At 61.2% G+C, this 13,913-nt stretch overlaps 1 protein-coding gene across 11 annotated transcripts in view; it reads right to left on the minus strand.

Annotated features, from left to right (window-relative positions):
* Positions 1 to 13,913, minus strand: part of FOXP4 (forkhead box P4) — a 61,489-nt gene that overhangs the window by 18,973 nt on the left and 28,603 nt on the right. For 7 of the 11 annotated variants that reach the window (XM_072028301.1, XM_072028303.1, XM_072028302.1 and 4 more), the window contains exons 3-5: positions 12,246 to 12,335; positions 4,316 to 4,438; positions 2,404 to 2,490 (exon numbers count right to left, since the gene is read on the minus strand). In XM_072028301.1, coding sequence (XP_071884402.1) covers positions 2,404 to 2,490; positions 4,316 to 4,438; positions 12,246 to 12,335 — 300 coding nt within the window. The remainder of the gene's footprint in view (positions 1 to 2,403; positions 2,491 to 4,315; positions 4,439 to 12,245; positions 12,336 to 13,913) is intronic. The other 4 variants (XM_072028306.1, XM_072028307.1, XM_072028305.1 and 1 more) reach the window with 1 other exon arrangement.

A 13,913-nucleotide genomic window follows, 5' to 3' on the forward strand; every position in this document is an offset into this window, starting at 1 on the left:
CTGTGCTGCACCCAGGGTGCTGCTGGGGCTGTGCCTTCACCCTTACAAAGCCACGTGGTAAAAGGCTATGGGGTGGCTGGGACGTGCCACAGCTGTCCCCCCGATGTCCCAGCCTGCTGCCCTGCTCGCCCCGAGACCCCCCCGGTGTGGCACGGCTCCCACCAGCCGCACACGCCGAGCACCCCCCTGCATCCTCCCGGCCAGGATGCTGCCGACGGGCGCTTCCCGACACGCTTCCACCCTCTGCTCCCCTGCTTTTCCTGCTCCCCCCCTCCTCCCCACTTTCCCCGCGGGGGCTCCTGCCGGGGAGAGATCTGAGCTGCTGCTCCCCCGCAGCCTGCCAGCGGCTCCCGGCACGCCGCCGTGCCCACCTGCTGCTCCCCCCGCGGCGCTCCGAAGCCGAGCCGCCGGCATCCAGCCACGGCGAGGCGAGCCCTCGGAATCAGAAGAGGGAAAGCAGAGCGCGCCGGGTTTACAAACCTCGCGGCGGCCTGTAATTAAAGACCGCCGTGGATTTCCATGAAGGAGCCCAAGGCCGGCCAAGAGCGGCTCTGCGGCGGCATCCCAGACACGCCAGCGATCCCCTGCGCCGTCGGGGGGGAAGCGACGGCACTGCCGCTCCCAGCAGGCGCGCGCGGCTGCCAGATGCAGGCTTTATTAATAGCAGCCGGGTGAACCCGCAGGGGGGGGAGCTGACCCCGCTTTACGGGGCTCGCCGCAGCCCCCCCGGGGCCGATCCGCCTGCCCAGAGCCAAGGAGAGCTCCCTGAATGGGGCCAGGGCCGCTTTTCACGCGATGCTCTCCTCCCGCGAGCAGCTCGGAGCTGTCTGGGGGATGCTTTGCCTCTTTGCCCTGGTTTTTGGGGAGGGGGGATGCCGTGGCAGGCACCCCGGGGACCCCTCGCTCTTTGTTCAGGGTGCGGGGAGCCGGGCACGCAGCACCCCTGCGCGCCCCTTCTGCCCTCCAGCCTGCTCCGACACTCTCAGCAGATAAATTTCTTGCTTCCCCTGTACTGTTTCATCCAAACACGAGCTTTTCAGACCAGGAGCCCGCTCCGCGAGCCCTTTGGAGGAGCTTAATTACCTCCTAGCCAGTTGCTGCAATCTAACATCGCCCCGGCCAAGAGGGAAGTCCTTGAGGAAGCCCAGATTTATGCCTCCCCCGTTCCTGGAGCGCAAGCAGCTCCTCCAGCTCCTGGAGATGGCTCCGATAAAGCCTGACCCCGCACACACTGCGTAAATACGGTAACAGCCCGCAATGAAAGCCCGGGTCAAAGCCTATTGAAGGCTCGAGTGGGCTCCAGCACGACCCCGAGGCGCTCGAGGCTCCCCGCTCGCCCCGCGCCGACGCGCGCGCTCGCAAGCTGCAGCCTGAAGTCGTGCACGGGCTTCAGCGCTTTCTTCCTCAAAGATTTATTTATGGGATTTATTTTTTTTTTAATGCAATTTGCTTAAATCGGGGAGGTTTTCCAGGAGTTGAGGTTGCAACACATGGCCCCAGTACAATCACGTGCTGATGCTGAGCTAGGGACAGGGGTTGAGCAGCTCGGGTCCACGTCCCCCTGCACCATGGGGCAAGGAAGGAGCTGAGGGATGGCCCCACGGCGATGCTGCAGGCACAGCACCACGCAAAACCCCCCCTTACAGCACCAGGTGCACTGATCAGGGAGGAGAGGGGTGAAAATATCTGGGGTTTGGGAAGAAAACAAAGGGAGAGGCGATGTCTGACTGCTGGAGGTCAGGGCTGACCCCACAACGCCATGCCAGCGCATCCCCAAAAGTGGGCCCAGGGGAAGAGCTCTGAGTGTGTTCCTACGGTCAGGGACAGGAAAACCTATTGTGGGAATGGAGTTATTATACAAGATCGATGCGATCCTGCTAGCATAAACGCTCCCATATCCCCAAATTCCCTCCCCAGCCAAGGGCCCAGCACGGCACAGCGCCACCGACCGCTCGCTGCGCGCTGCCGCCAGCTCCTGCCCGAGCCTCTCCCTCCAGAAAACCTCCTTGCTGGAAACGCTGCGATTTCACACAGTGCCTTGGCTTCTTCAGAACCGCCTTTCCTGGCACGAAAAGCCTTGTTTTGGGTTCTTACCTGACCAGCCCTGCCTGCCTACCTGCCAGGCTGCTGCCGCGCTGGTTAGATCAGGACTGCGCCGCCCGACCCAAGCCGTGCCGAGAGCCCGCTCTGCCCTCACCCTACAAGGAGCATTTGGGGGGCCCCCCTGTGTCCCGGGGGGGCCGATACCGTGCCCCACGTCCCCTTGGACATCCCCTGTCGGCTCCCAGCCGGCTGCCAGGATCCGCACACGCCTTGTTGTTTTGCTGCTGGTCCCCCTTTCATTCGCAGCCAGATCTGATGGCAGCCGGAGGCTGGGCCCAGCACCCATCTGCGTGAGCTCACCTCTTTGGGCTGCTGCTTTCCAGCTTGCTGTTGTGTCAATAGCTGCAGGTGAAGCTGCTCCTGTTGCTTCTTGTAGTATTCCTGCAACTGGGAGGGAGAGGGGGAGGAGAGAGAGAGAGCGGGACGGATCAGCAGCAGGAACACCCGCTTGGCTTCCCGTGTCTGGTGCCACCCCGTGCCCGGTGCCGCCCCATTCCCGGTGCCACCCCATGCCCACCAGCTCCCGGGGCTTTGCTTCAAGCCCTCTGTGAGGAGCTCCACCACCTCCCATCAGCTCCTGGCTTCGAGTTCAGAGGAAAAGCCCCTCTCCGAGGCCATCCCAAAACCTGGGAGCCCACTCCAAGAACCTCCCGAGCGCTCCGGATCCCCACAGCAAATAAAATCCCCCAAAGCGCAGCAAATCCCCAACCTGCTGTGCCTTTTACCCTGCCTGGTGCCACCGGTTTGGGATCCTCCACTTGTCTATCACCCACTGAGGGGGTCCCAAGCCCCAGCTGAAGGAAGGAACGTGCACCCTGGGGATTTTCCAGCTGTTTTGGGGGGGTTTGTCTGATGGGGCAGAGACGAGGAGGCGAGCAGCTCCTTTGCAGCAGGATTTTTTTAGGGAGAGATGCCCCAAACACCTCATAAAAAGTGCTGCTGAACTGGGGGGGCTCCCGGTGGGCACAGCTTTGCCTGGTGCAACCCCACAAGCAGCACCACAGACGTTGCCCCATCCCCTCTGCGGGCACGGGGGGGACCTTGGGGCACCCGGCCGTGGCTCTCACAGCGCGGACACCCCACGTCCTCGCAGCACCCCATCTTCCGAGCTGGGAAAACGGCCCGAAACAAACCACCAGGGAGGGCTCCCAGCCCCCATCACCACGGGGGGATGCTCTCACCCCGGCCCCAAAATAAACTCCTGCGGCTGGATTTGCTGCGCGCAGGAGGGGCCGGAGGCACGGGGAGGTCAGCGCAGGCAGGCAGCCCTCGCCCCGCACAGGGGCGACGGCGGCGGCTCAGGAATGCCCCTTTGGATGCCGGGAAGCCTTTATCAGCTCGGGGCTGACAGCGCTGACAGCAGCAACTTTGCTTTTTCTGTCGGCGAACAGGTTTGGAAAGGCTCGGTGTTTACCCGAAAGCCAATCAAAGCCGGGGCTCTGCAACATGGTCGAGCGAGGCTGCGGGAACATTGGGTCAGGGGTGAGAGGTGTGATGTTTGGTTTTCTGCTGGTGGAGAATGCGAGCTATTCCGGCCTGGGTTGTTTAATTTGCAGTCAAACGTGTTTCTTTATCCGGCTCCAAAGAGGCTCGGAGAAGGACCCACCCAGGGTAGTGTTTACCCTTTGTTCTTTCCCTGGGGCCAACCTTGAGTCCTTATCAGCCTGTTTGGAGTAAACAGGTACTGGAGGCAGGAGGAAGGGTGTGGAGGATGCTTGTGGGATTTCTCCTTCCCTCTCTCCCGCCAGCGGGAGGTGTTTACCCAAGCAGCCCTGCTTTGTTTCGGAGGTTGGGGTTGTTTTTTTGTGTTTTTTGTTTTTTTTTTTTCCTGGCCTCCCTTTGCTTCCCTCCCCACTCCTTTGACGCGGGGGAAAGCCGTGAGAGGCAAACCCAGGTCTGGATCCTGACCCATGGGGAGTTCTCCAGCAGCCACCCCAACTCCCAGCCCTCCCCAGGAACCGGCCAGCCCCAAACTGGCCCCTTGGTGTGCTCTGAAATCCCAAATTGCAGCCGGCTGTGCACCATCACAGCTCCCTTCACCCCTTGGTGCTGGACACTCTGGGGATCCTCAGGGAAACACAGGGGGAACAGAAGCCCCAGGGGACGGGTTCCAGACCCTCTGCCTGTGCCAACTGAGCTCCAGCACTCAAGGGGAAAAGAAATGGTGTGGCAGGACCCAGGCAATGCCCAGCCGGGGTGGGAGCAGCCTTACCTGCTGCAGCATTATCGCCTGCTGCTGCTGCAGGAGGGCCTGGAGCTGGGGTGGGGAGAGGATCTGCTGCATCTGCTGCGGGGTGATCATCTGCGGGGACATCATGGCCACGGACACGGGGACCTGCGGAGAGGAGAGACAGACACGTCACGCCAGGCCTGGGGAGCTCAGGGTGGCATCACCCTGCCAGGCTCCCCGTTCCAGTCTCAAAAGCCTTCCCCAAATGCCTCCCGTCCCTAAATCCTCTGCCACCTGCTTGACCCGCTCCCACCACGCCTCCCCCATCTGGGCATGCCGAGGCCACCGCAGGGGATGTGGGGGGGAGGTGGCGATGGCACGGAGACGCTTCCTTCACCACTGCAGGAATTGGGCATCGAGAGCACCCAGTGGCACCTGGCTTCCCAACCCCAACCCCAGCCCCTTCCTCTCCTGCAAGGGCACAAAAAGCCCCTGAGAGCTGGGACTGGGCTCCTTCCCTTAAGGTTTGGGGAAGAGAAGCGCCGCGGGAAGCAGGGCAGGTCACCGCTCACCCAAATAACTGCGCAGCAGAGGAAGAGGTGACCAAGGTTCTCCGCAGGCACATCAAAGCTTCACCTCCAGCTGACACCAGTAACTCACCTCGTTACCGTGCCAAGCGTAGAGAGGGCTCAGAAAACCTGCCAGCCCCTGCCTTTTGGTCAGCCTAACGCGGGCGCACGCCCCCGCGACGACGCGGGGAAGGTGTCGGTGACGGATCCCAGGCTGGCCGCGAGCAGGTCCTGCCCAGGTGGGGCAACGCCGCCTTCCTCGGCGCAGGCACACGGCCCCCCTTACGCAGCCCCCGTGACCCTGAAACCAGCCCCAGTCCCTTTTTCCAGCCCGTAGGAAGGGTTACGGCCCTGCTGTCAGTGCGTAATGCAGCCTGGCTCCCCCGTGCAAGCCAAGCGCCAGGCGCCTCGTCCCTCCGCTTGAGGATCCCAACACGTCAGGCACCAAGAGACAGAGAAACAAAGCCACTGGCTCCAGCTCACCCAGCAAATCCCAAAGCAGAACCTGGGATCCTACAGCCCCAGGGCTCCCGAGCGATGCCCAAAGCCCCCTGGCTCCTGACCCGCCTTCCCCCTGCGGCACCCCGTGGCAGGCGTTGGGCCGCGCCGCTGCGCGCTGACCTTCAAGGGAGATTGCAGCGGCTTATCTGTTTACTCAGGCATTTTGCTGGAGGGAGGCGAGCGGGCCGAGGCCCATTTGTCACCGGCGAGCCCCCCCAGCTGCCGCCGGGTCCGAGTTATTTATTAATTGCTGCCTGTTCACACCCAGGGCTGCTGCTGGGGCGCCCTCGGTGAAACCAGCCTGGGTGGCAGCGATGGGGATGCCTGCAGGGCACGAAGCTCGCCGCTGCCCTGGTGTCCCTGCAGGGATGCTGGCCACCCTAAATTAGACTCCCCGTTCCACGCAGAAAAGGGACCGACCAAACTATCCCATCCCAAGAATTATAAAACCAGGAGCATCCCCAGCACAGAGCTGCAAAACCCAGCGCCTGCAGCAAAACCGTCGACGCCGGCTGCAGCAGCACCGATTCCGGCCAGAGAAGCCCAAACCACGGCAAATCCCCCTTGCAAAACAGACAAGGAGCTGCTGTTCGGGTGCTCCATCTCCGTGCACGAGTGCTGAGGGCGGCCAGGTGCCGGCAGACAGCTGTGCACAGCACTCGGTGAACATCTGGCCAGGAGGGATGCCGGCGGGGACGGCAGCCCACGCGGCGGCACCGGCACGGCGAGCGTGCTCGAGGTCCGCGCCCGCTCGCCGGGAGCTAAGCATCCTGCTAATTTCCCTTTGCCAATTCATCAGCTGGCAACGTGCTCGGAATGAGAGCCCCTAATTAATTGCTCATCCGCATCCCCCCCCCATCCGGGCTGCCTCCCCGCCCCCCGGCGCCGCGCGGCCTCTCGTACACGTTTGCTGGCATTTTCAAATCGGAGGCATCCTAATTACCGGAGAGTTATAACACCTTCCATTTCTCGCCCAACGGACTGACACCCTGTCAAGAGCAAAGAGAATTGCCAGAGGTTTTGACAACACTAATTGCCCCTATAATCTAAAAACACAAAGGAGAGGCGATTAGTCGAGAGGGCCCCAGCTCTCGATCCGACACGAGGTTTTCACAATGTTACAAGAAAACAAAAGCGACGCTTTTTAGAGTTTGATGGCTGCTAACAAAAGCAGAATTATATTTTCATACAACCTTTGTCTGCATTAAATGGCTTTTTCTTTCTGCGCTCAGATGCGGGGCTGACACGGGGAAATGGCGGCGGTGCCGAGGTGTGAACGGGGCGCGCGCACGCGGGTGCCAGGAGCAGCAGCACGCGGCACCTTCGTCGGCTCCCCGAGTCCTGCTGGCCAAGGACAAATTTCCCCCCACCCGCTGCCAACGCCCCCCTCCTCGCCGAGGTTTCCAGGGAGGGCAGGAACTCGAAGCAAAACGGGAAATTCCCGCATGCAGCAAGTTTTCGCTCCTGCTGCGGTCGCTCATCCGGTTACAGCCCCAGCTGCCTCCAGCGCCTCGTGGGGACGGTGACAGCTGCTGCCTGGCACAGAGACCCCGAGGAAACGGCTCCCCCCAGCCTGGCCGAAAGCCCCCGGGGGCACCCGCTGGCTGCTGACCCTCCGGAGGGGGGGGACAGCATGTGGCAGCCCCCGGTGCGCCGAGGAGTGCACCCCGGTGCTTGGGGTGCTTGCGGGAGGCGCACGGTGAGCGAGCTCCACTGCAACTGGGGACGGGCAGCCCAGGTGTAGGGGGGATTTTGGGGTCCAACACCCCCAGGAGGGCCAAAGGGAAGGTGCTGAGGAGCTCAACACACCGTAGGGACAGTGTGTGAGCATTCACCAAGCTGGCTTTTCATCTCCCACACACCCAGCAGCAAAGTCTCCTCCACGCAGCAAAGCCCAACCTTGCACGCGGGACGAGCCGCGGCACCCACACCGCTCTGCGCAGCCCCAAACCCACACTAAGGCAACACCAGCAGCAGAATTTGGGGGTTTTCCCTTCTTTTGCATCCCCCACTTTGGGAACCGACCCCACAGCACCCAGTGGAGCAGCACCGGGGCTCGTCCCCGGCTGCATCTCTCCGTGAGCGGCGCGGGCGGCGTGCGACGAGCGGGCATCTGCCAGACACGGCGCTGGAGAAGGGCTTGACTCACTCCTTGGCCTCCTGCCACCCCACAAAACTGCTTACTAACAGCTTTGGCTGCCTCACAAAAAAGCCCCGACGCTGTATCTCCGATTCGCGAACACAATCTCGAGGGGGTGATTTTCCAGGCGGTCGGGGTTGTAATCCCGCCGTGCCAGAGGACAGGGGCGGCCGGCGAGGGGGCGGATAAAGCAGGCGGCGGGTGGAAAACAAGACGGGTATTAAAGGGGGAGCTCGGCGCTCGCTGGAAGCCTGGAGCAGCCCTGCCAAAGCCGGCTGCGCGAAACGGGATTTGGCCGGGCGTAAAATGCAGCGGGATTGGGGAGCGATGCCTTTTTTTTATTATTATTATTAATTTTATTTTTTTTACAGGAAGCGGATCGCAGGGAACGCGCCGTCCTCTGTACCAGGGGAACGCCGCTGCCGGCTCGGGGGATGAGGCAGAGCGAGGGATGCCGCAGACCAAAGGCTGGGCTGGGCTTGGCCGCCTGCTCGCAGCACCTCCCAATGGGGCCAGGGGAGCCCCCGGCAGCCCCAGAGTGCCAGAAACCCCACAGCCTGCCAGAAACCCCCCCGGAGTGCCAAAATCCCCCCAGCGGCTCAGCCTCGAAGCATCCCTGCACCCTCCAGCACTGTCACGCCGAGCCATCGCTCCCACCAGGAGCCACCTTGGCCACCTGGGAGGTAGAGTCTGGGTTTCCACACCTATAGCCCCATTTCCAAGCACGTCCCAAACCCTGCCACCTTCTTGACCTGGGGGGTTGTGGGGACAGAGCAAAGCTCTCGTCCCGCTGTGGCACGGCGCACGCCAGCTCCCCGCTGCCCGCAGAGCCCAAGGCGCTGCGCATCCTTGTCTCTGATCTAATCTCGGGTTTTAACTCCCAATTAGAAACAACAGCAAACACGCTGGCGCTGTTTGTCTTTTTTTTTAAGCACCCATTTCAAATCCAAAACCAACAGAAACAAGCCCGGGATGTCTGCTCGGGAGGCAGGGAGCTGGGAATGGCAGGAGGAGCGAGGGAAGGAGCCACAACCAAGAGCAGCCTTGCATCTGCTGCTGTCGGGGGCCAGGGATGAGAGCGAACACCCGGGTGGACCCCCCAGCACCCACTTCCCATGGGTGGGGCGAGCAGGTGCTTGCACCCATCCCCTCCAGCCCCCAGCCCTGATCCTGCACCACAAACCCCGAGGCCGAGCGGGCTCCAACCATCTGCAAGAGCTTCGGGTGCCCGTGGCCAGGCAGCCAGATTTACACCAGGCTGGGGAGAGAGAAATCGGACACGCGCAGTCCTGCGAGGGAACCCCCAGCTCCACGCTCAGGCTGGATTTGGGGGCTGTGGGGTTATTTTGTGCCCACCCGGGAGGTGCAATGCCCCCGGGGAGGACAGGGTGCTGTGCCCTCCGGGTCAGAGCACGGCATTAGGGCCTTGCCCCCGCTGTCCAGCTGCACGGGAAGAAAAGGAGGAATCAATCCCCTGCGTGCGCAACCCGACGCGCATCCTCATTAGCGCCGCGCCCCGCCGGGGAGCACTAATCGCGCATAATTGGGCTGCGAGTTGCTGGAAGTTGAAAGGAGCTGGCTGGGGGATGCGGCGGTGGTGGAAAGGGGGCTCCCGGGCAGGGAGAGCCGGGGTTTGGGAAGGAAAAGGGGCAGAAGTGGGGGTGAGGAGGGGACGGACCCCAGGGCCGCAAGTTCGAATGGAAAACCCAGCGCGGCGCGAGCCCAGCCGGCCGGGCTGCCGTGTTTTTTTCCTGGATGGGAACGCAGAAGGGCTGGTATTGATCTGTCTTCATTACCCATTTCACTCAAGTTTCAAATCAACAAAATACACTTTTCCGCTCCGCTGCCCTCCCCGCCACAGCAGACAAAAGAAAAGCAATTTCCCGCAGTTTGCTCCAAACTCCTCGCCCCTTCCCTCGGCGCCCTTCGTCCCTTCTCCCCTTTCAGAGGCTCTGTCACCGCAGCGAGTCGCTCGCCGGTGGCTTGGAGACCCCAGATCCGTGCGCAAGGGACCCCAGAAAGCCAACTTCCACGGACACCCTGTGATTCAGCAGCGTCTCAGAGCCAGAAAGTGGCCCAGCACCAAAACCCCACAGCATCCTCCGGGCACGTGCAGCCTCCCTGCTCCCGAACACCCCAGGTTCATGCAGGAGGAGCACCGCGCCAACCACCCCGGCAAAGCCCTCAGCCACGGGGCTCCGGCAGCCTCCGCCGACAAGCCGAATGGTTTTGAAGTTGCAAGGAAACCGAATCATTTAAAAAAACGTTTCAGGGTGTTGTTTTTTTTGTTTTTTTTTTTTCAGGCGCAGCTGCAGTCCCAGCGTCAGCTGCGGGGCTCGGCGCACAGCTACACCTCCAGGCATCTGGGGGCAGAGAGGGTTCACATTAAAAAAAAAAAAAAAAAAAGGAAAAAAAAAAAACCCTACCATAACCCAAGATCCCTATCGAGCCCAGCAGCTCCTTGTTTGTTTTTAGGAGCGTGCCGTTGCCGACTGTCATTAATATTCCTGCTGGCGTGGTGCCCCACAAACGTCCCGTCCCCTCGGCACGGTGGCAGCGAGGGCACGGTGAGAGCGGGGACCCCGCAGGGCTCCTGGGGTCTGAGTGCTCGGCACGGGGCCGCTGCGGGGATGCTCCACCGGGGAGCTGGGGGGGCTACGAGCCAGCTTCACCCCCCAAAAAAAAATCCCTGGTGGTGTGGAAGTCGAGCACTTGGTCCTTTTGCAGGCTCAGCCACCGGCTCGCGCGGTTATCGGGGATACTGGGCGCTCTCCTCCCAGCCAGCCTTCCTCCTCCTCCTCCTCCTCCTCCTCCCCGAGCGGCCGTCCTGGCCAGTCTCATCCACACCACGGCCGTCAGATAAACTTCCTTTCAAAGGAGCCTGCTTAATCCTCTATCTCCCCTCGTTCAGATCCCGCTCCAGCTGCCGGGCAGGGGGAGGAAGAGGCCGGCGGCTGAGTTATGAGCTATTTCTGACTCACGTCTACAACTTTCACAAGTTCTTTTGCAACACAAAAAAAAGGGAGGAGGGGGGGGTGGGGGGGTGAAAGAGGGCGGCAGATCCAGTTAACTCTGGCAAAGCCGGGCCAGATGGACGGCAGGACGGCCAGGACGGACGGACGGAGGTGGGAGAAGGGAGGCGAGGGCACGGGGAGGCGCCGGGGGGCCGGGGAGGCTGCGGGCGCAGCGCGGCCGGGGAGCGGGGCGCCGGTTCCCGGAATCTGACTTCACTCTTACTGCCTTTGTCCTTCGCAGATATTTTCCATGCAGTGACTGCATTTCCTTCCTGAAAACGCTGCTGGAAAAAAGCCGCCTGGTTTGTGTGCCGCAGAAGCCCTGAGTAATTAGCGCTGCTCAGACCCAGCTGCGGCTTTCCCTGGTGCTTCCCAACCCTGCGGGTCCCCCCATTCGGGGCAAGTTGGGGGCACAGGGGGCTCCCCCGGTCCCAGCGAGGACAGGGTGGCATCCACACAGCTCCACCAGCACCTCACACACGCCAAAATCAAGCCGCTTCATGAATTTTTGGGGGAAATTCATATTTCCCCCAAACAGAGCTTGGCAAGGCCACGCGTCTCAGCTGCCGGCCAGGAGCACAGGGGCGCACGGGGGCAGCCCCTAACCCCCCCCAAAAAGCCAACCCGGTGATATTGGGGGGGGGAAAAGCAACTTCAGACTCGCATCCGAGATGCAATTCTGCAGCTCGGAGAGAAATAAATGGGAAGCGTGCCGGGGGGAGCTTTAATCCCCCAGGTTTGGGGAGGAGAGGAGCCCAGCCCCAGCCCCGCTCGCCTCCTCCCCGCTGCCTGCGCCTGGCATGGGCAGGACCTCCAGCTCTGAGAGCGCGCGTGCTAATTACTTTCCTTTGTTAATTAAGCCCACGTGGCTCTAATAAGGTAACCTGCTGTTCTCCGATAAATTTAATTAGCCTGAAGGGAGAGCCCCTCCGCACAGCTATTTAAATTGTCACTTCCCATTCGCTCGGGCTTTGCTTCTTTCCGCCTGGCCCCCTCTCCGGGTTCATACCCCTTCGCTGCCCCTTTTCTCGCTGTTTTCTGCCCCGTTTGGCTGGCCGAGGGAGGGAGCAGCAGGACGGTTCCCCTTCCACCAAGGGTGCAGGGTGCAGCCTGTGGGTGCTGTGCCCACCCAAAGCTGGGTTTTCCTCTCCATATCCCCTAAAACCCACCCCAGATGGGTCCTCGCCCCGTCCCAGCGGCCATCCCCTGCACGAGGACGACGTCCTCTCCCACGGCACCCCCTGCTCTTACCCCCAGGAGCCAGCCCTTCCCTCCATCACCCTTTCCCTGCACCATTTCCCACCACAGCAGCACGCGGTGGGGACCCCAATGGTCCCTCCAGCCCCACACAACGCTGGACCCCGTGCTGAGGCCAAGGGGGCCACCAAATGGGCCACCAAATGGGCCACCAAGTGGGCTACCAAGGGTCCCCGTCTCCCCAAAAAAACACACAACCTTGGTCCCCAACAGCATTTCCCTCCCGTGCTGCTCTTACAGAGGAAACCTAAAGGAAAGGGATGTGCATGCAGCCTGGGGCCGACACTAAAAAAAAACAAAAAACAAAAAACAAAAACCACAACAAATTTCTGGAGGTTTACAGGGGATTTAACTCTTTGTGGGCGCGCTGCGGCCATCCCGAAGGGGGAGGCGATGCGTGCTGGTGCCTGCGCTGCCCCCCCCCCAGCATCAGCACCAGTTTGCAGCCGAGCCCTTCCCGAAAAAAGCAGGGGGAGGTCCCTGGGGCTCACCTGCACCGCCGGCTGCTTGCCCTCATTGCTGCTGGGGGAGCTCAGCCCCGTGGCCTGCTGCAGCAGGAACTGGCGTGCCACCTGGAGAGCCTGCAAAAGAGACACACTGGGGTGGGCAGGAGGAAGAGGCCCCCCCTTTCCCCATGCCTTCATCCCTCTTCCTCCTCCTCCTCCTCCCTCTGGGCACGCTCGCCCTCCAGCTCTGGGGGCAGCCGCATGGGGTCTCCGCGGGTTTTTGTTCCTGGGGTGTGAGCAAGAGGCTGGAAAGGAGGCAGAACCCCTGGCATGCTCTCCTGCAACACCAGTACGACCAGTACATCCCATTGCAAACCCCGCTGTGCCCCCGGGCGTTCAGGGCATCGCTTGGGGCCAGCCTCAGCCCCGTTCCCATTCCCTCCTCCGGCCACGCGCACCCTGCCCCAAGCAAAGGGTGCCCAAACTGCACAACGGAGAGCTGCAGGAAGGGTCTGGGTTATTCCACGGGGCCACCACCACGATTTTTTGCTGAAGCTGACGGCCCACATGTCTAAAGACAGAGCGTGTGTTTAATGACACCGCTGGTCGTCACCCTGCAGCACCAAAACGTCCCAGGCACTACCCAAATTCGGGTCATGGCCAGCGCAGGATTACACCCCGAATTAATAACCTGTGAGCACGTCTGCATGGAGTTCACGAAGATACCAAAGGAGTTTAGCAAGCGGCACAAGCGACCGAGATAAAACCCGCTCCTTTTTATGGCTGTTTGCCTTTGAGTTGTTAATTTCCTTAACACGCACTTGTTCGCAGGGATAGGGGTGTCTCGCGGCGAAGTCGCACAACAGGCAGAAGAGGTAGAAACCCAAGGAAATCAATAAAAAAAACCACTGGTGGAAACACACGTAGGCACCAGCACTGAGCAAGCATAAGGAAAATCCCTTTCCCATAAGGTAAAGCCCACAAAGAGACTCGGAGCAGAGAGGAGTCCAGGTGAACACGCGAATGGGCCGGCACCGTGCAAAAAGGGCTTCGTTGGGAAGGGGGAACAAAGCTCCAACAAACCCAACCCCGTAGCATTCTAAAAAGTTGCTTCTAAAGCAACTTTTTTTTTTTTTGGAGGGAGCACATTTCCCAACAAACAAGTCCTTGTGGTCCTGCCTGCCTGCCACGGTTTTATTACGGCAGGGGGTGGCACAGTGCGGGGGTTCCCCGGCTGTCAGCGCCCCCCCAGCCGTAAATCACTGCGTGTGCCCTGAGGAAGGGCTGCTGGATAATTCAGAGGAAGGGCCGCTGGTTAATTCGTCACATTTCCAGCTCTTAAGAACAAAGTCATGCCCTGGCTGGTGGCCCTGTGCTGCCTCCATGAATCCGAATGCAAACTGGAGCAACGCGCGCAGTGTGAACGCGCCCCAGCGCACAGCCCCGCTCCACTTCCCCATTTATTTCCCCCCTGCTCACCCCGTGCCCCTCTTACACTGCTGCTCAGTGCAGCACCCACCAGGACTCGTTACCCACTTTTCCACCCAAAGCTCCCCTTTAGCACTTCTCCCCGTGGCGGGGTCGCTCGGGAACGGCACACGCGATGGATTTAGCACCAAGATGTCTGGGTTGTGCCACAACTTTTTTGTTTGGTGGATAAAAGCCCCCTGCACAGGGACAGCGCGCTCGAGGAACGAGGTAAATTTTAGAAGC

Source organism: Anas platyrhynchos, chromosome 27 (assembly GCF_047663525.1).
Source record: "Anas platyrhynchos isolate ZD024472 breed Pekin duck chromosome 27, IASCAAS_PekinDuck_T2T, whole genome shotgun sequence".
Taxonomy (NCBI): domain Eukaryota; kingdom Metazoa; phylum Chordata; class Aves; order Anseriformes; family Anatidae; genus Anas; species Anas platyrhynchos.